The 21782-nt window shown below is 41.2% G+C and overlaps 1 protein-coding gene across 4 annotated transcripts in view; it reads left to right on the top strand.

Annotated features, from left to right (window-relative positions):
- RPRD2 (regulation of nuclear pre-mRNA domain containing 2) overlaps nucleotides 1–20726 on the top strand; it is a 107752-nt gene extending 87026 nt beyond the window's left edge. For 2 of the 4 annotated variants that reach the window (XM_089678948.1, XM_089678947.1), the window contains one exon: nucleotides 1852–5390. In XM_089678948.1, coding sequence (XP_089535074.1) covers nucleotides 1852–4364 — 2513 coding nt within the window. In that variant the 3' untranslated portion in view covers nucleotides 4365–5390. Of the gene's footprint in view, nucleotides 1–1851; nucleotides 5391–20295 lie in introns of those variants that run through there. The other 2 variants (XR_016312972.1, XR_016312971.1) reach the window with 2 other exon arrangements.
- Nucleotides 20727–21782: the final 1056 nt, after the last annotated feature.

Here is a 21782-nt window from a genome sequence, read left to right as displayed (position 1 = left end):
TATTTTTTAAGAAAACTAAAAACTGAAAATTTTGAAAAAAATTCTTAGTTTCTGTTATAAAAATTCGTAAATAAGTGATTTTTCTCCTTCACTGATATGCGCTAATGAGGCTGCAGTGATGGGCACTGATAGGCGGCAGTGATGGGTGGCATTGATGGACACTAACAGGTGGCACTGTTGGGGCTACACTGATCATCAGGGCACACTGATCATCAGTGCCGTGATTATCAGTGTACATGTCCCCCTCTGAGTAATGCCGATTACCGGCTCTCCTCTCCTCACAAATTGTCAGCGTGACAGTTCATAAGGAGAGAAATGCCGATAACCGGCATTTTCTTATTTACATGCGATCAGCTGTGGTTGGACACAGCTGATCACATGGCAGAGCCGACGTCTTCGGCTTTCTGTTGATTGGTGATCCGCTGTGTCCCAGGGACACAGCACACCACCCATCACCCCACTGCACGCCCCCAGAGGCGCACGTGGTTAGAGTGGGAGGATGTTATGACGTCCTCCCAGAACGAGAGAACCGCCTTGCGCCCGTCATTTCCTTATATGGTGGGCGGGAAGCAGTTAAAACAGTTGAATACACTTTGGGAAACCATAATCTGGTCATGGTTATGTTTGTCAAGTAGCTTTTGAATTACAACTCGGATCATAGTTTGCGCTAAATTTTTTTATTTTTTTTTTATTTTTTTTTTGTGTTTTAAGTGGTTTTCTAAATAGTTGCCCTGTTGCTGTGGTTGGTAATGAGATTAAAATGGACTTGTAGGGGGAAAAAGTCTAAAAACCCCATCTTGTCATTCCTTTATGAAATTGTTTAAAAAGAAAAGTTCATTAGCTTGTGTGGCTACCTAGACTTTGAGAATACACCTGTTATGATTGAGGCTCAATATCTATTTGATCAGGACATTTTACAAAATAATATCTAAGCAAAGATTTCACTGGCCTTCCGAAGGGAAAGCATCATGTCCAATGAGCATAATGAACATAAGTGTTCTCATTTACACATTACTTGGCATGCACAATTTTGACAGGAAAAGAATGCTTGGTTCCCAATAGTAAGATGCTTGAATCTTGTATAAAAATGATCTGGGGAGTTTTGCCTGAAGATATAAAGTGGGTACTTTAGTTAACCAAAATAAATAAAAAGGTTTAAAATATCAATTTGGGTGGAGAGCGCCTTTAAAATAGAACTATAGACAAAACCTTTTTTCTTTCACCCCCCCCCCCCTTTTGGATAGAGCAAGGGAGGGTTATAACCACTGTCAGAATTTTTTTTTTTGTCCCCCACCATCTGTGTCCCATTGCAATGTGTTTTCCTTCACTTGCTGTACCATAGCCAAACAGGAAGTGAGAGGAAACCCCTAAAAATTAAAGGGAATCCCATGGGGACACCCACATCACCAGAATTGGTGTCTCCACTGAAAGTTCTCACCTCTTACATTTCTGGCGACTTGCACTTTTCATTGATAACGGTATGCAGGACAAATGGAGAGGATGAATCTCCCTAACGGGGGCACAAACTGCAATAAACACTGACGAGCATTCTGATCCCTCTACTCTTTATCCAAAACTTAAAAAAAAAAATTGCTTTTTTAGTTATACTTTAAATACAAACACAGGTTCCCAATTCTAATTATAAATGCCGCAAAGTAAATATGGAAAGTCTGCATTTGTTAAAATCATAATGGTGTGTTAATTTTGACTTCTTTTTGCTTTTTTAAAATTTTTTTCAGTTTGTATAATATAGTCGCACTTCAAGTTTTTCAACATTTGAATTCAGAATAGCATTGCTAATATTGGATGTTATATCTTTCTTTTTTTTTTTTTTTTATTATTTCTTTACAGGTTTATCATCTCTGATTCAAAGTGTTGCTGGAAGCACTGCTCTCTCAAGTGGATCCGCAACACTCACTACATCCACTGCAACAGTGAACACTGCTTTACAAGCTGTAAAGGACAGAGTTACTCCCTCTGTAACACCTCCCTTTGTGTCTAAAAACTTTGGTTACTCCCCAACAGACCTAAATCCAGATACTTCCCTCACACCTGCCAGCAAACCATCTGCCCCACAAAGTTCTAGTGTAACACAAGCAGTCGGTACCATTGGATTTTCATCTCAAACACCTGTACCTGCAGAGAAGACTAATAGCCAACCGCCAGAGATACCTAAACAACCCGAAGAGACAGAATCATCAAGTCTAGAAATGAAGATTCATAATTTCTTGAAAGGTAATCCAGGATTTAGTGGTTTAGATCTGAACATTCCCATTCTAAGTGGCTTGGGTTCCAATTCTGTGCCTGAGACATCATCTGAGTTTCACAGTGGACCCGTTCTAGATAATATAGATGGAACTCCGGTACGTGATGAAAGGAGTGGTACTCCCACACAGGATGAGATAATGGACAAACCACCCTCAAGTAATGTTGATAGCGTTTCCCTTTTATCAAAAATTATTAGTTCAGGCTCATCTACACCCAGTAGTACAAGGTCCCCACTTTTAAACAAAGACACTGACTATCAAAAGCTACCGCCTATGCCAGCGTACAGACCCTTTGGTCTTGGAAGTTCTCCAAATGCTTACCGGCAGTCATCTGATATAATGGAAAAACCTTCAATGGTGGATTCCCCCCTGGATAAGTTTTATCCAGATGCATCATTTCATGAAGATGAAGACTATCGTGAGTTTGATTTTACTGGGCCTTCACCATCAACCATTGGTAATCTTGAGTCAAAATCTATTTTACAGTCAAACATGCATATAAACTCAATGGAATATTCACCTGTTACACAGGGTTACAGTCAGGGCCCAGACTATAGCATGCAAACATTCCCCCCATCTGTGCAGTCTCCTTTTATGTCAGGTGAGAACAGTGGCAAGTTGTCGCCACCTCCTGATAGATATGGTGGCTATAATATAAGAGGAAATAATCTAGAATCTACTAGGTCACCTTCCCCTCCCAAAGAAGACTCCTTGTACCCATCTGACACTAACCATAATATCCCTTTGTTACATCCGAGTATGCCACAAAATAAGTATACAGATTCTACTCTTGTTCAAAATAGACATTCAGACTTCCTCCCAAAGAATAATCTTCCTTCTGTAAGACCATCCATGACATCTGCTGAACAGTCGGGCCCAAGTGTTGCAGTTTCTAGTACAATGGAGTTTAAAAATATGCTGAAGAATGCATCTCGCAGATCTTGTGAGGACAGTCCCTTTGGACAGTCAAGCCTAGATGAAGATATTCGCATCTCTGGACTTGGTCATGCAGGAAGGTCTTCTGAAGTCCAATCTGAAGAACAATATCGCATTGAAACTAGAGTTTCATCCTCTTCTCTAGACTTGCCAGATAGCAATGAGGAAAAGGGAGCGCCCATTGAAACACTAGGATATCACAATGTGGGCAATATAAGAATGTCAGGAGAGCCTATTAAAACTGTAGAGTCTATGAGGGTTGGAATGAAGGGTGGTAGGGGGCATGGAATGGATGGAGGTAGAGGTGATTGGTTTGACATGGGTAACACTGAGAGTACTTTTGATGATGGCTCGCCAGATGCTGAACAGCCTTCTGTCAGTGGCAGTAGCAATGTTGGTTTTAAAACTCAATATGATGAGCACTTAACACGCTTTCCAGACTCTGTCAGTGATTTCAGAGCAAACAATATGCAACCTTTTGAACATCGGTTACCACCTCCACCCATGGCTCCTCCATTAGATCGAGGTGGGCCATTCCAACTTGATCAGACTGGACCACCTCCTGGGCCTCCACCTGTTTTGCCTCCAGACCCAGGAAGTCTTTTTGGTAGAGACATGCCTGTTGCACCCCAAATGCCCCCTATGGAGCCGCCTAAAACATTGCCTCATGTTGCTCATCCTCCTCCTGCAGATCACCCAGGCAATCCTTTCCCTCTTCATCACACAGCAGACCATGGCAGCATCCCGTTTTCTCCACCTCCCCGTTTAGATATGCGTAATCCATTTTCACAGGACCATGGTGCTGTTCACCAGGGAATGATGCAGGAACCCTACTCAATGCATTCAAGCTCGGGAAGAGATCAAGGACCTATGTCACATGACTACAGTAGCCAACACAGCCAGCCTCTTAGTAGAGTAAATGAACCAATGACCTCTATGGGCCATCTTCCTAGAGACCATCTTGGAGGTTTTCCTGGTTCTCAACAACCTCACATGGGCTCACATCATAGAGACTTCATGAACACCGGTGGTCCAAGGCCACAGCGACCTCACTTCAGGCCTAGGGAACCTTACCACAACTTAAAACGACCACGGCCACCTTTTGGAAGGGGCCAACAATTTTTTTCCCCAAAACGTCCTTACTACCCACCAAGATACTAAAGACACTTTTGAAGGTGTGGCAGTGGTTTTCATACATGTCTCAAGTGTTGCCTGGCTTTGGCTTGGATGTAATGAGGTTGTAAGTAAAGCATCTTTAATCAAAAAATCCATGGTTTGCCAATATCCCAGGTTACATGGTTGTAGAAAAACTTAGGTGACAATTTTTTGACCTAACTTTTCACATGATGCCCACGTCCCTAAGAGCCTAGATGGAACCTCGGTGATGAAGCAGTTTCCTTGAAAGAATCTTCAGATCTTGTAAACCCTACCTTTAACCAAAGGAGCCAAAAACTGTCCTGCTTTTTGCTCTGCAGCGAAGCCCATCTAGATCATCCTATTGCTCTCTAAATACCAGATAGGTGAGTCACAAGGGGAAGTTTAATAAAAGAAAAAAAAAAACACATCAGTGTTTTTGAGTCAAAATGGTGGAATCTTTGTCTTCTTAACATGTTAACATTTCTTCCTCTGCCTACTCCCTCCTTATTATCTTCACACCCACAGTCGAGAGAAACGCAGCTACAAACGCAGTTCAGCTACATTCCAGCATGACGCGTTTCAGGACGTGATCCGGCTCTGGGAAATTGCAGCTGAAGTCCTTGGAGTATGAGAAGCAGTGTATGAACACTTGGTGGCTTTACCAATACTCCAAGTTGTACATGGTTTTGTTTAAATTTTTTTTTTCTTTTTTTTTTCCAAACAAGGGTAGTCAAGAGTACTACATAGTGTTAGTTTATACTAACTGCTTATTTTATGCCCATTGTTTTGTGCTTAATACGTATCCAATGTTTTTCACCTGTTCATGCAGAACGGTCTTATGATCCTTTCCTACAAGATTTTGTGTGTAATGTTAAGTCCACAGATCCGGAGGTGCATAAAATAGCAATATTTAACATCGCTATGGTAGTTTCACATCTTGCTCTTTTAGCCTTGTAGTTTAACTTTTCACAGTGTGAAACAGATATACCAAGTGTTCTGAAGGTTTTCAAATATTTCAAGTGTACCAATAAACATTCAGTTTCTGCATAATATGCTTCTATTTCCACTCAGAACAAAAGGTTTTCTAAGTCCGTTATAATGAGAAACAGTCTGACTGTGTTTGAACAATACAGCTGAGTAACTACATTGTTAGTGCCAGACGTGTAGTCATACAAGCAGGAGTCTCTCAGGCATGTACACATGTGTACTGAGTTGGCACACCCTGTTATCTTAAATTGTTACTAAAGGTACATGTTTATTTTAGGTTAAAAAAAATATATATTCACTTACTGTGTGCAATGGTATTGCACAGAGTGGCCCCAAACCACATCTTCTGGGGTCCCCTGCAGACTATCTTGGCTATGGGGGCACACAGTACATGCTAGCTCCCGAGCTGTGTGTCTCTATGGAGCCAATGGCTCCTGCTGCTGCTAGAGTTCCAGTGTGAAGGGGAAGAGAGGGAAGGAGAGATGCAGCCATGCACAGTGCCGGATCTCTTCTCTCTTCCCCTTTCCACAGGGAAGGGGGAGGACAAGAAAGCATTGAGGTAAAAATGTTTTGGCTTTAGAACCACTTTTAATCAAGAATAATTGATGTCAGTCTGGAAATTCCAAATACTTTCCTCCTGAGAACTTGCCAGGGGTTCCTGCTCATTCTTGAAAGTACCCATAAATCTAATGGTTGTCTTCCCATTTATTCGTATATCTGGATCAGCTAGTGTCTGTGCATATCGTTTTGTCTTTAAAGCCAGCATGCCATTTGTCATCTAGCAGGTTCCAAAGAACGCAGACATTGGTGTCATACTAATTATGTATGCTTGTCATGCTTCTATGGATAATATCCATCTTGCAAGATGAGTTTGTAGTGAATGTGGTCTGTAAATTGCCCCAGTTTCTTTCCTTTAAACCTTTGAGCTTCACAGTCCAGGAAACCTTTTCCAACTGGTTGTTGAGTATTCCCCCAATAACTTCTGTCTGTTGGAGACCATATGCAATAAATTGAGGTACAGATCCAAATGATCTGGAATTTGCTTAAATCAGCAAGTCCTAGTTTGAGCAAAGGAAGTGATAAATTTAATTTACACACTACTGTGATCATGGTTTTCTGGCATTCCTTTGGGATTCCCTTTTGAAGGACCAACAAGCCTAAATTACAGCTTGACTTGTGTAAAGGGGATTTTATAGTGTATTTAAACCCAAAAACCAAAGCTGTGGTGACATTAGTTTTCTGGTTTTGTTTTTACCTGCTCATTCTTCCAGTAATGCACGATCTAGCCTGGGGTGACACCGCTCACATCACTGTACCTTTTGGAGAAGAAGTGTTGTCACCCTAGGCTGCTATCCTGAATTGGGCTACAAATGCCCCTCCCCTCCTCATCCCCATTACAGAGAGAGGGTGTTCTTTGGTTAAAGAAGGGAAAGCTGATATCATTGAGGTTTCACTTCTGTGCACAGGAAACTCAAGGGCAGGTTCATCAGATATATTTCTGTACTTGCAGAAAATGCACTTACCTGAAAATGAAAACGAATGCAACCACCACATATAAGAACCGGAAAGCTGCAGTATAATACATTTTTGTCTTTTGGGTTTGCGTTTTAACAGTTCCAAATACACATTTACATGTTTCTGAAGTTTATCAGAATTGAAGATAGATGTTCTACACCTACATGACTTTTTTTTTTTTTTTTTTCTTGCAGTCTTTAAGTCTGAACAACTTGTAAAAAAGCGCTGTTTATAGAGTTGACAAATTCCAACTTCCACAATATACCGGTTACTTAATTTACTTTACCAGAACCCTGGAACACAAGGGGAATTTGTCCATACTGAATCAGCCAGAATCTGACATGGTTGTGCATGGCAACCAATCCACTTCTCATTTTCGAAGTTTAACTTGAACAGTCTGTAGATAAAATCTAACACTTCTGTACATGGCAACTAATCTGTTTCTGTCTGCTTCAGTTTTGATAAATTCCCCTGAGTGTGCACTAATGGGCAGTTAAGGATGGGCTCTATAGGTCAAAAGCCTGGCCTCACCAACTCCTGCACATCTCTATTACCCAGTGCAGTTTTTGGCATGTTGGGAATCCATAGATGTGTGTAACACGAAGCACTCTGTGTTTTTAGGCCTCTAAGGACGCGTTAGAAGAATGCTGAATGGCTATGTAGGCAACTTTATCGTCGTAGAATTAATGGTTTATTACAATTTTGCAGACTATAGGTAGAACCCAAATCCAGATTTCAACATGGAAGTAAAGCTGCCCATACATGAGCAGATATGGTCTGAACACGCCATATTGGGTGAGACTTTGGCAATCATGGGAAAGCCAGATCTTCTGGCTTTGGTAACCAAGGTGGCTCCCAACTGGCCATATCATTCAGGAATGGTTGTGAAAGTCGCATATAGCCCTTGACTGTGAGCATTTTGTATCCTGCTCCAGCAGTATCTGAATGGATAAGTATCGGGCAGGGATGACTAGTAGGGATCCATACATTTCACAGGTTTTCAGAGAAGGTCTAACATGACTATTTTACAGATAATCTGCAAATAACAGAAGCCTGTTGGGGTCCCAAACCTTTATCATGGCTCGGGAATTTTTATACCAACAGTTGTGACTGGTATCAATGGCTTTTTCACCTACAGTAGTGTTTTTTTCCTAGGTATCCTGTGTCCCACTGGGAGTATTCTTGTCTTGCATAGTGGTGTTATACACAGGTTAGGGTATTGTATAGAGCCACCCAGTGAGAATAAGTGGTTATTTACCTTCTGAATCTAAACTTTCACTTTTATGTGGTACCTGCTCTCATTTAAATAGGTTCCACCAATACATTTTTACAGTGTTCGAGTACCACTTGACCTAACAAAAATCTTGGGAAGTGCTGATGTAAAGGCAAGCTTTATTTTAGCGTTTTTTGAGCTGTACCTAACAATAGGTATAGAGAAAAACGTGAACTATCCAGAACAAAGGACAGAAATATCTGCTTTTAGTATTTGCCTAGCAAAAAGAATGTGCTTGTAATTTCTATAGCACTGCTTGATATGTCTTGGTAGACCAAAATACTAAATTCCCGCCATAATAAATTACATAAGCCATGGATTGCTGGTTTTAATATGCAGGAAGTCTTAATAGGAAAGAAAACAAACAATATTCAGGTACTCTGTTAGGTTATGTATTGTCATGCATATAGAATCATGTTGCAACATTTGTTCATGTCTTGTTTGAATGGATTGTTGATGTTCTGGCTGGATTCCTATTGTTCTTTGTGTGTATAGCACCTGTTGTAATGGGTAGGTGTGAATGGGCCCTTTATAGCACAAATGTAAACCAACCACATAAGAATAACACTGTTTGAAATGCATTTTCATGCAAGACTTTTGTTGCATCCTAAGGGTGAATGCGAATAGACCCTTTTAATGTGCCTCTATTCCAGTGATATGTTGTCAAGGAGCTCTCTCTTCAGCTGGTCTTTTTGGTTTTTGATATTTGGCCAGGTTGGTTAGTCAGGCCGAGAGAAGTAATATATGGGAGTTCATTTATCTCACCATGGTGTCCGTTTATGACACACAGAATAGCTGAGATTCAGAGGATCACCGCTAGTCTCTGGTCATTCACAGTTTATAACACCCAGGAGAATATGTTCAGCCCTTCTCTGGAGATCTGTGTTCTCCCTCCAGATTCTCCAGCCCAGAGCTGGAGAATCGGAGGGACCGAAAACTAAGCAGAGATAATTTAGCTCTGTTTAGTAAACTAATCTTTTACTGTAATCTCACGAGATTATAGTAAAATCAGCCGTTTTCCAGAGTTTGTAGACTGTTCTCCAGCGTTTGGAGATCGGTCTCCCTTCGTTCGGAGAACTGCTTCATAAACTGCATTCACAGGAGAACTGTGTTCTCCGAGAATGCCGAAGAACTGAGCAGCGATCTATTACCGCTGGTTCATAAACGGACACCCATATGCCCAAATTGTGTGCAGCGCAGCAGATATTGCAAACAGGCATGTAAGAATACTTGAATACAGGAGTCATAGTATGTCTCTTTTGTATTAAGCCTGCTGCTGATTTTTTTTGGTTAAGGGACCCTTGTCTGAGTGCCTTCCTGGAATGCTTTTAGCTGTCCATACATTTTTCTTAATCCGTGTCTTTTTTAGGTTTAATACCCACAAGCCAAATATTGGCTGAAATCGTCTGGTATAGTGGATATTGGCCAACATATTTAGTCTGTGTATGGGACTTATTTGACAGGAGTTAATCTTTTGGCTGGCTTCTGTTGAACATGCTGGCTGGAAAACCAACCAAATCGGCATGCGTTCAGTGCTCTTGGTCAATGGCTGTGAGCACTGACTGGTGCGTTCTGGCGGGGGTGGGCAATCCCCCTATCACAACACAATGGCTCAACAGGGAGATCGCTGTACTAAAATTGTATAGTTACATCCTCCAAAGCTCCTCAGTGTTTTTTTATTCAGCCTACCAGGTTGATTAAAAAAAACAAAAAAACCCTGCAGTGTGTACCAGCCTTTACCTTCAGCTATGTAGGGCAAGGGCCTGTCTGATTTACATACAAACTGAGAAAAGAAAATATAATATGTATGGGCCAACCTTGGGCTGGGTTGACACTTTTCAGTAATGAGTGCACTTTGTTAGGTAGCCCAGTCAGTTTTATGGTCTGTCTTTATTGCAATACACATTTAATGCCTGGGAAAAAAATGTATATTAACATGCAGGCATTAAGGCACCAAAACAGTGTAAATCTAGCCTTAAATGTTTTTTTTTTCAGCAGTTGGTGCATTACTGCTGTAGCACTTTGTGTTTTTATATACATTTTCTTTACAATCAAATACAATACATGCTGAATTCATCTCTTAAAAACAATAGAGCAGAGGTGCATTGTGCTTGTTTATATAACCACTGAATTTTCATTATTTCTGTGAAACATTTGATCATATGTCATTTAATAGTGAAGGAATATGGACTCAGCATAACCGATTTTAGCTCTTTTTCCGTTCACTTTAAAATGACTGGTAGGTTAGAAAAATGTATGGCTTTCTTCATGAAGGCTCCCTTTTAGTAAACCATGATGTAAATTCTAGGAAATTCTTTTAAATTTGTTCAGGAGTAGGAAAAGCATGCATTGGTGAGGTGCAAGTTGTGATCACAGCCAATAAGACTTCAGTGAGACTTGTCAGTTTGATTGCTATGAGTTATTTCTCTTTGCATTGGCATGTTAAATCAGTTTTGTTCTCTTCAACCCTCTGACTGAGGAAAAAAAAAAAAACACTTAACATATAGCCAGCCTTAAAGCATATCTATAGGAGGAACCTTTTTTTTTGGCGGTGGGGGGAGAGGCTGAGTGGAGACATTAGAACACCCACCTTTTTCTATTGCTGTCTGTGCCCTCATTAGGGAGATCTGCCCTCTTTGTCCTGTTTTCCATTAGCATCGAAAGTAAAAGAAAATGCTGGATTTTGGGTTGTCCCTAGAAAAGTAAGAGGTGAAAGCTACCAATAGGGACACACTTGGCTTTGGGAGTGGGAGTAAGGGTAAATCTCCCTAATGGGGCACAGAAGCCTAAAAAAAAAAAAAAATGTTAAGACCCTCCCCTTTAATTATCAAGTTTTGGTGGACAAAAGTCTCTTGCGGTGGTAGGTCAGCTATAGGTTTGTAACAAACCCAAAGCCTAAAGTAAAGCTCTCACTTAGAGAATAAAAAAAATTAAATATTTCAAGGTCAGAAATTTGACAGTCCATCCTCAGCCATCTAAGATGCTGTAAATATTGCTTTCTACTCACTTGTGCTTGTTACCGAAATGCTTAATATGCTTTTGTCTTCTGTGATCAGAAATCTTTGCTTTACAGCTAAAACCAATAAAACTGTAGGTTGTCTGTGTGTTAATGTCATAAACTAGCTCTGATGGTCACACCACACTTTTCAGTGTACATGCTAAATATTTTACAAATATCTACTGATCAAAATGCCTGTGTGCCTTAACCAGTTTTTTTTTTTTTTTTTTTTACAAATGATTGGTCTGTACTGCACTAAACAGACAGCATTTAGAAACTTACTTGTAGCGACTGGAATCTAAGGGCAAAAACAAAATGGTTGTGAAAATTTAGGATAAGTACACGTGTACATTGGTAGAATTGAAGTAATATTCTAAGAGGAATACCTCGGTGTCTAAGCACTATTTACCTAGCAAATTGTTTAAACTCAACACTATCTTTATAATTCTTGTAGTTCTTGCAAATATAGGCAGTACCCGGGTTATGAACAAGATATGTTCTGTTGAATTTGTATGCAAGGTGCAACAGGTACATTTTTCAAAGTGTAACTACAGCCAAAAAGTTTTGGATAGCACAGATAAGGGCTAAATGTGGGAGTGCTGATCGGTTCACTGGACAGTAGGTAGTAGCATGCAGTAAGAGGGTAGGACGACAACTTCTGATTGCCTAGGCGATCATAGTGGGAGTGGGTACCTGTCAATTTTGGGTACCTGCTCCCAAAAAGGTGTCAATCCTTAATGGGGAGCGAGGGACCAATCTGTTTAAAGCAGAATGTCGCTTTAAGTATGAGTCATATGTAAGTAGGATGGTTGTAACTCAGGGACTGTCTGTAACCCAGGTTCTTGATGGAGACAGGAGCCTACATTTTCCATCTCCTCTGCACTTTTCGTTTTAACCTATGAAAACTAAATATCTTGTCCAATCATTGTAGGAAATAGTTCAGCGTGTCCTGCTCCATGGCTGGTGCTTTTACTTAAAAATGTAAAGAAATTTGTAAGATATTTAAACACCTTTTAAATAAAAAAAAAAAATTGTAATTGAGTGTACAGTGAAGGAAATAAGTGTTTGATCCCCTGCTGATTTTGAATGTTTGCCCACTCACAAAGAAATTATCAGTCTAAAAATCGAATGGTAGGTGTATTGGAACACAGAGACAGAATTGCAACAAACAATGCAAAAGAAATGCATGTCTAACAAATTATGCACTGATTTGCATGTTCCTGAGGGAAATGAGTATTTGATCCCCTTCACAAAACATGACTTACTACTTGGCAAATCCCTTGTTGGCAATCAGAGGTTTCCTGTAGTTGGCCACAAGGTTTGCACACATCTCAGGAGGGATTTTGGCACACTCCTCTTGGCAGATCCTCTCCGAGTCATTAAGGTTTGGTGGCTGCTGGTTGAAAATCTGGGGAGGGAGCTGAAAGTTTGCATTGCCAATCGGATTAAGGTCTGGAGATGGGCTAGGCCACTCCAGGACCTTAATGTGTTTCTTCTTGAGCCACTCCTTTGTTCCCTTGGCCTTGTGTTTTTGAGTCATTGTCATGCTGGAGCACTCATCCACGATCCATTTTCAGTGTCCTGGCTGAGGGCAGAAGGTTCTCACCCAATATTTGATGGTACATTGGCCCTTTGATGAGGTGAAGTTGTCCTGTCCCCTTAGCAGAAAAATACCCCCAAAGCAGAATGTTTCCACCACAATGTTTGACAGTTGGGATGGCGTTCTTGGGGTCATAGGCAGCATTCCTCCTCCAAACACGGCGAGTTGAGTTGATGCCAAAGAGCTCGATTTTTGGTCTCATTGGACCACAACACTTTCAACCAGTCCTCTACATCATTCAGATGGTCAGTGGCAATCTTCAGACGGGCCTAGACATGTGCTTTCTTGAGCAGAGGAACTTTGCAGGCACTGCAGGATTTCAATCCTTGGCGTAGTGTGTTACCAATTGTTTTCTTGGTGACTGTGGTCCAAGCTGACTGGAGATCATTGACAAGATCCTCACGTGTAGTTCTGGGATGATTCCTCACTGTTCTCATGATCATTGACACTCTACGAGGTGAGATCTTGCATGGTGCACCAGACCTAGGGAGACTGACAGTTGTTTTGTGTTTCTTCCATTTGCGAATGATTGCACCAATTGTCACCTTCTCACCAATCTGCTTGGCGATAGTTTGGTAGTCCAGTCCAGCCTTGTGTAGGTCTATAATCTTGTCCCTGACATCCCTGGACAGCTCTTTAGTCTTTGCCATGGTGGAGAGTTTGGAATCTGATAGTTTGATTGCTCCTGTGGACAGGTGTCTTTTATACAGGTAACAAAATGAGATTAGCAGCACTCCCTTTTACGAGACTGCTTCTAATCTCAGCTTGTTACCTGTATGAAAGACACCTGGTAGCCAGAAATCCTGCTGAATGATAGGGGTTCAAATACTTATTTCCCTCATGAACATGCAAATCCGTGCGTCATTTGTTAGACATTAATTTCTTGTGAATTTTTTTTGCTAGTCTTGTCTCTGTTACAATACACCTACCATTTGATTTTTAGACCGATCATTTCTTTGTGAGTGGGCAAACATTCAAAATTAGCAAGGGATCAAATACTTCTTTCCTTCACTGTATTTTGGTTACAGTAACATCTGAAATCCTTCTTTAAAAAAAAAAAAAAAAAATATATAAAATGAACCTTCATAGAAACACAATAGCTCAACTGAAATAGATGGAACTAGAGGATGTTGGTAATTCGTTTTCACTATTTTCTGGTAAAACATTTGCAGATTGGTTAGAATTTCACCGAATGTCATGCCTGTGTGCACATTTAGAGAAAGTGAGCATTTGGCATTCACCCCCCCCCCCCTTTCTGCTTTGCAAAAAACACTGCTGGCATCTTGAGTATTTTAAGCCTAGAGTAGTGACAATAGTACCACATGCAGAATTTTCAGATCTTGGTGGGAGGCACATGTAGAGGAGTCCAGAGGTTTGTGATCTTCCTATTGAGGTACAGATGTACACATTGGCCAGGAGACAAATCCTTGTCTCCTGAATCTAAGAGTGTGGTAGTTGATGGTACAAAGTCATCCTGGCCCACATGATCATTTATTTCATGTTTCTAATGCAACATTATACTGCTGCATGGAATTCTTTTGGTATCTGCAATGGGAGTTTCCCTTTTTAGGAAGTGCGTAAATAACATTGATATGCAAAGTAAGGAAACACAGCAATTAGTTTTAACATGAGTACGGTTAAGGCCTCGTTCACACCATACATACGGAAAAACTGATGGAAACTGACACACAGCTTTCACTTGCAGAGACATCAGTTTTCATGTGCTCCTCTATGAGGTTTATATGTGTTGCAGATTCCTGTGCAGGAAAAATCTGCACATTATACCAGTGTTGTGGTGTGAACAGGGCCCATAGAGAACTGATTTCATTGTGCCCTTTCAGAACGTGTGCAGAAAAACCTGATATCTCTGCACCATGGTGTGAACAGGTCCTTAATGTATTGTGGTAGTTTATGCCTAAGTAAAGGCAAAATTGGTACTTTAAAATTTAGTTTTGCATTAAAATATATGGCTCTCATTCCGCCCTTTTTTTTTTTTTTTTCTTCTGCCCTACCTATTTTGTAATCTATCAGTATTTTCCCACAGCCTTGGAATTTTTTCACATGTACACTAAACAACTTATCAGATACCTGACATTTTTGTAAGGCCCAGTGAGAGTGGGGAGGGAGGGGTTGTCTGGATTACCTCCTGTCATTTGAGTACTTTCATTAGCAAAAAGTCAAGTAGGTCTTAGAACCTATTGATTCTTCATTTTGCCTTGTCATAAGCACAGCATTGTGGATCAGCACAGCGCATAAACCCTCAACGAAGAAAGTGCTTGCATCGTTAGGAAGATAAACCAATACTGATGTGCCATCCCTATCTTTGTGATATCGAACTCCAGGCCAGGCTCCATAAGCCCGTAGTGGGCAAATTTGTGGCCAGTTCCTCAGAAAACCTTTGATATGAAACAATTTCCCATAATAAGATATATCTGGCAAAAAATATTTAAAAATGTGCTATGGACAGCTAAAATACTGTGGTAAATTTCATCTAAGTGCCTCTGTGCTCACAGATGAGGTGTGCTGACTTTGTGGCCTAAGGGTATTCATATAGAAGACCATATTCTCATCATCTGGTCTTTTTTGGTCCAATTGAGAGACTGACTCATGTTTTTGGGCAGTATGAAACATGTCTAACTGCCTGACCCTTGGGTTAAATAGCCACTATCTCTCGAATTATTGTTTCCCCATTGGTACACTAGTACTTACAGTGACTGGCATTCCCTCCTCCACAGCATGGACTTGCTTCCTTAGAAATGTGCATGTTTATGAAAAACCTGGCCGACCGCCAATGCTAAAGTCAGTTTGGTGATACTTGTTCATCAGACTTTTTATGTCCACGGGCCTTCTGGACCCAAGATGGATGCATTCAGGATTATGTCCAATTTGGGCAGCTCATAAATGTTAAGTACTGGGCCCTATTGGAGTATTCCAGTCTGCTGCAACAGCTCGTTTGAGGCAACTCCCAAGTGCACAATGGACCTTGATACAGCCCGCTGGATAACACCTTCATGATTGTAGAAAACGGCTCCAAAAATGGGTGACAGTCCAGAAGAGGATTATTCATAACATTCACTATGTATAAACCGCTAATTTGTTTTAAGGGTTCCAAGGGTCCGCTTCTCCTCAGGGCTCAACAATGCTGGACTGGGAAGGAAGATCTCGTCAAATAAGGGAAATATTTTTGAACATTTAGAATCTGAAATGCAGACAAGATCTGTTTTGGCTCTTGTTTTAGCTGCTAAAGCCATCCATAGACCGTTTGAATCTTGGCCGGTTCAGCAGCGACTGGCCAAGATTCGAACCATATATGGACAAGCTCAGCGTACCCAAGTTGATTGATCAACTTGGGTTCAACCAGTCTGTCAGCTTTTACATACAATTATTGCTAGTAGCTATTTTAGCAGCAAGCAGTAATCACTGTCCCCCCACCCCACTGGAAGAACACAGTGGCTCAGTAGGAGGGATTCACCCATCAACACTGTGTTGCAGGAAAGAAAATTGCACAGTCTATGGCCAGCTTTAACCAGCAACTTCAGAAAAACAAATTTTAACTCTTTAAGATTCCAAATGTTTATGCCCATATCCTGCTTTACATTCCAGCATTCCAGGTTCCTTGGTTTACTAGGCCTATCTTGGTATACAGTGCTTTATAAAAAAAAAAAAAGTATTCATACCCCCTGAAATTTTCTACATTTTGTCATGTTCCAAATTGAGATTTGATGTGATTGACCAACACAAAGTGGCACATAATTGTGAAGTGGAAGGAAAATGATAAATGGGTTTCAAAATTTTTTACAAATCTCTGAAGTGTGGCATGCATTTGTATTCAGCCCCCCGGAGTCAATACTTTGTACAACCCCCCTTTTGCTGCAATTACAGCTGCAAGTCTTTTTGGGGATGTCTCTACCAGCTTTGCACAGCTAGAGAGGGACATTTGTGCCCATTCTTTGCAAAATTGCGCAAGCTGTCAGATTGGGTGGAGAGCGTCTGTGAACAGCAATTTTCAAGTCTTGCCACAGCTTTTCAATTGGATTTAGGTCTGGACTGGTGACTGGGCCATTCCAACATGAATATGCTTTGATCTAAACCATTCCATTGTAGCTCTGGCTGTATGTTCAGGGTCGTAGTCTTGCTGCAAGGGGAAACTCCGCCCCAGTCTCAAGACTTTTGCAGACTCCTAACAGGTTTTCATCTAAGTTTGCCTTATATTCATCCATCTTCCCATCAACTGACCAGCTTCCCTGTCCCTGCTGAAGAAAAGCATCCCCACAACATGATGCTACCACCACCATGTTTCACGGTGGGGATAGTGTGTTCAGGGTAATGGGCAGTGTTAGTTTTCCATCCCACATAATGTTTTGCTTTTAGGCCAAAAAGTTTAAATTTGGTCTCATATGACCAGAGCACCGTCTACGTTTGTGTCCTGCACATGGCTTCTTGCAAACTGCAAGTGGAACTTCTTATGGCTTTTTCGTGAACAATGGCTTTCTTCTAGTCGCTCTTCCATAAAGGCCAGATATGTGGAGTGCAACTAATAGTTGTCCTGTGGACAGATTCTCCCACCTGAGCTGTGGATCTCTGCAGCTCCTCCAGAGTTACCATGGTCCTCTTGGCTGCTTCTCTGATTAATGCTTTCCTTGCCCAGCCTGTCAGTTTAGGTAGACGGCTATGTCTTGGTAGGTTTGCAGTTTTGCCATACTTTCCATTTTCAAACTGTGGATTGAACAATGCTCCACGAGATGTTCATATATATATATCTATATATATCTATATATATATATATATATATATATCCTAACCCTGCTTTAAACTAATCCACAACTTTATCCCTGACCTGCCTGATGTGTTCCTTGGCCTTCATGATGCTGTTTGTTCACCAATGTTCTCTAACAAACCTGAGGGCTTCACAGAACAGCTGTATTTATGAGATTAGATTACACACAGGTGGACTCTGTTTAAAGAGGGCTGAATACAAATGCATGCCACACTTTTCAGATATTTATTTGGAAAACCATTTTCTCATTTTCCTTCCACTTATTGTGCCACTTTGTGTTGGTCTATCGCATACAATTCCAATAAAATACATTTCCATTTTTGGTTGTAACATGACAAAATGTGGAAAATTGCAAGGGGCGTGAATACTTTTTCAAGGCACTATATGGCAAATAACTCCCTCCATCCAAGCATGTTGGATGATGGTGCCTGCTGCACTCTGTAGGTATCTTTAAAATTGGGCAACGGTCTTTTAGTGCCTATGGAGCCCTTTAACCCCCCCTCTCTTGTCAACTTTGGCATTTGCTGACCAATATCTTACCTGATTGATGGCAGGGATGAAAGACTGGTGGATTCAATTGCTGCTTGTTTTATCATCCCAATTTAAGGGCTAAGTTCACCTTTAGAATATGTAACATGTTCAGCTCCTGCCACCAGCTCAGGCCACCCCCCCGATCCCTGGTGTGCTAGTGGGCGGGGAAGCTTTTTCCCCGCACCCGCTGTCACAATTTAAAAACAGCCTGGCCATTTTGGGGCTCACCTAACACAGCCATGTTATGAATCCAGTTCCCTGTGAATGAATGAACTACAACTACTGCCATCCACCATGTCTAATGGCTTGTAGTTCTGAATGAAATGCAAAGGCACTGATGAGTGCTCTCGTAGTAGTACATTGACAAGCCCTGCAGTTTTTAACAGACATCCCATATGAAGGTGGGGGCAGACAGCATCAGGGCTTGTGTGCAGAAGCCTGAGATTGCACCCCTGATCCGCTGATCATAGGTGCAATGCTTTCTAGACTCGTACAGGAAAAAATAATGCACATTGTTTCTTGGACAAATATGAGCATTTATATTTTTTTCTTAAATGGTCAACTTATCCTTTAAATGTTTTAATTGATCTCAGAATTGACCATATGAGTATACTTCTAAATATAATGGTAGCTGTAGTTTATACAATTCCAAAAAATTTAGAGCGCTGTGTAAAATCTATATAACCGAATTCAATGATTTGCAGCTTCCCAATACAAAAGAGAAAACATCAAATTTTGAAACGGAGAAAATGTACCCTTTTAATAAAAAAAAAAAAAAAAAAAGGAATTTTGAAATTGACAGCAACATGTCTTCCAAGTTTGGACAGGGGCGTGATTTACCACGGTGTAGCATCCGCTTGTCTTTTAACAGCCCTCTAAATGTCTGGGAATTGAGGAGACCAGTTGCTGGCGTTTTGGGGAAGGAACGTTCTCCCATTCTTACCTGATATAGTATTCTAACTGCTCAACAGTCATGGGTAGTCTGTCATATATTTCATTTCAAGATGAGCCAAATATTTTCAGTTGGTGAAAGGTCTGGACTGCAGGCAGGCCAGTAAATCACCCAGACTCTTCTACTACGAAGCCATGCTGTTGTCTGAGATGCAGTTTAGCTTTGCCCTACTGAAATATGCAAGGCCTTCCCTGAAAAAGTCATCTGAATGGGAGCATATGCTTCTCTAAAACCTGGATATATCTTTCCGTATTGATTAGTGCTTTTCCAGATGTGCAAGCTGCCCATTTCATACACACTAATGCCCCCTCATACTATCAGAGAAGCAGTCTTTTGAACGCGGCACTGATAAGCCGGAAGGCCCTTCTCTTTAGTCTAGAGAACAGGGTGCCCATGATTGACAAAAAGTGTCAATTTTTGATTCGCCTGACCACAGAATAGTTACCGTATTTTTCGCCGTATAAGATGCACCTGACCATAAGACGCACCTAGGTTTTAGAGGCAGAAAACCGGAAAAAAAAATTCGGAACTAATGGACTGCAGACACAGTACAGGAGATGACCAGAGACTGCGGACAGCACAGGGATGACCAGAGACTGCGGACAGCACAGGGATGACCAGAGACTGCGGACAGTACAGATGACTGCTGACCTTTGGGGAGGTGGGGAGCGGGTACCTGAATTTGACAGGTACCCTCTCTTACTTCCGCAGAGTTTTTGTTTGATCTTACCTGTTTCTCGATCCAGCCGCGCGCTGTCTTCCCGGCTTCTGTAATGGCGCTCGGCATGACAGCCGGGTGCCCAGTGCGCATGAGCGAGAAGCACTTGCGCTTTGTGATTGGTCCGGCGGCTTCTGGGATCTGTTATGTGTCCCATGTACCGCCTTACCATTCACAAAAAGCACCGCTTCTTGCGCATGCGCACTGGGCACCCGGCTGTCATGCCCAGTGCCCACACTACAGAAGCCGGAAGACAGCACGCCGCTGGATAGAGGAACAGGTAAGGTCCCGCTGCAGGCCCGGTATTCTGACATGGCCGTAGTGGAAATACCGGACCGGCTGCTCCATATTCGCCCCATAAGACGCACTGACATTTCCCCCCCAGTTTTGGGGAAGAAAAAGTGCGTCTTATACGGCGAAAAATACGGTATCCACTTTGCAACAGACCATTTTAAATGAGCTTTGGCCCAGAGAAGATGGCTACATTTTTGGATCATGTTTAGATATGACTTGTTCTGCATGATAAAGCTTTAACTTGCATTTTTGGATGGCACTACGAACTGTGTTCAGACAGTGATATTATTTTTTTTTTTTTTTTTTTTAGGTATTCTTGAGCACATGCAGTGATATCCATCACAGAATTATGCCTGTTTTTAATGCAGTGCCAACTGGGGGCCAAAAAGATCACGGGCATCCAATATTGCATTTCTTCCTTGTCCCTTGCGTTCAGATTTGATGACATTATGTACTGTAGATTTAAGGCTTTTCAGTTTTACATTGAGGAACGTTATTCTAACATTCAATTTTTTGATGCAGCTTTTCAGATTGGGGAACCTCTGAGACACTGTGACTCTAAGATGCCCTTTTTTTAGATCTAATCATGTTACTGACCTGTTGCCAATTAACCTAACTAGTTGCAAAATGTTCCTCCAGCAAATCCATGATGGCACCACTTACTCTGCCAGCTTTTTCTTGTCCTGTCCAAACTTTTTTGAGAAGTGTTGCTGCCACCAATTTCAAAATGACCTTTTTGCTTTGTTCTTTTTTTTTTTTTATTAAAATGGTACAGTGTCTCAGTTTAAACTTTTTTTTGATCAGTTTTCTATTGTGAATAAAATCTGGGTTACGGAGATTTCCAGATCATTGCATTCTGTTTTCATGTAGATTTTACACAGCATCCCAACTTTTTTGGAGTTGTAGAATGGCAAGCTGATTTACAATCATTTAGCCACTTATTCATATACAAATGGACAAATCGATAGTTCCCTGAGTATGGTGAGCTGGGATGTCTGCTGTGCTTAAGCCAGCCATAGATGAACTGGCTACAGACTGTTGAGCAGGTACCGGCTGAGATTCAAACCATGTATGGGCAGGCTCAATGTACCCAAGTTGATCGATTGATCAACCTGGGTACAACCAGCCCGTCGGACTGTATATGCGATTATTGCTAGCGGCTATTATAGCCACAGGCAATAATCACTGTGTTCTGATGGTGGGAATGGCTTCCCCAGCAAGAGAACACAATAGCTCTGCGGGAGAGAATCGCCTGTCAACAGTCTGAGGGGGGAAATTAGAATTTCTTTCCTGCAACCCATGGTTGCAGGGAAGAAATTTGCTCAGTCTAAGGCCAGCCTTGCATGTGGATCACTTGCTGGATTTTGCAACAATAACATTTCTATCAAGAATCTGCTACTTGATTCTTCTAGGCGATGGCATTCCTATATAATCTGATAAAAGCTGCTGTTTTAACTCCACAAGGTATAACTGTAAAGTCAAATAGCTTAAGCTTTTACTGTGTTTTGAAATCATTATAGAATATTTGACCCTACTTACAAGGGTATTTTTGCTTTGTGAGAGATTGGTATAAACCATACAATAGAATGAGGTAGGTTAGCATTGGTTACTTGAAATCATCATTCCTAATAGCCATCTTTTCCAAATCTGTTAAAGATGATTTCTAGCTGAACACTCTGGACTGCCCAGCATTCTAGCAACTGCGATAAAGGTGCAGATACAACTATTTATTTTTTTATTATTTTTTTTTTATCTAACTGCTGGGCAATTTCTGCATGCATGGCTCCTAGAAGTTAA

This window comes from Staurois parvus, unplaced genomic scaffold, assembly GCF_062004578.1.
Source record: "Staurois parvus isolate SC_StPar_1 unplaced genomic scaffold, SC_StPar_1.0 ptg000213l, whole genome shotgun sequence".
NCBI classification, from domain to species: domain Eukaryota; kingdom Metazoa; phylum Chordata; class Amphibia; order Anura; family Ranidae; genus Staurois; species Staurois parvus.
This window is presented reverse-complemented; position numbering and strand designations above follow the sequence as displayed.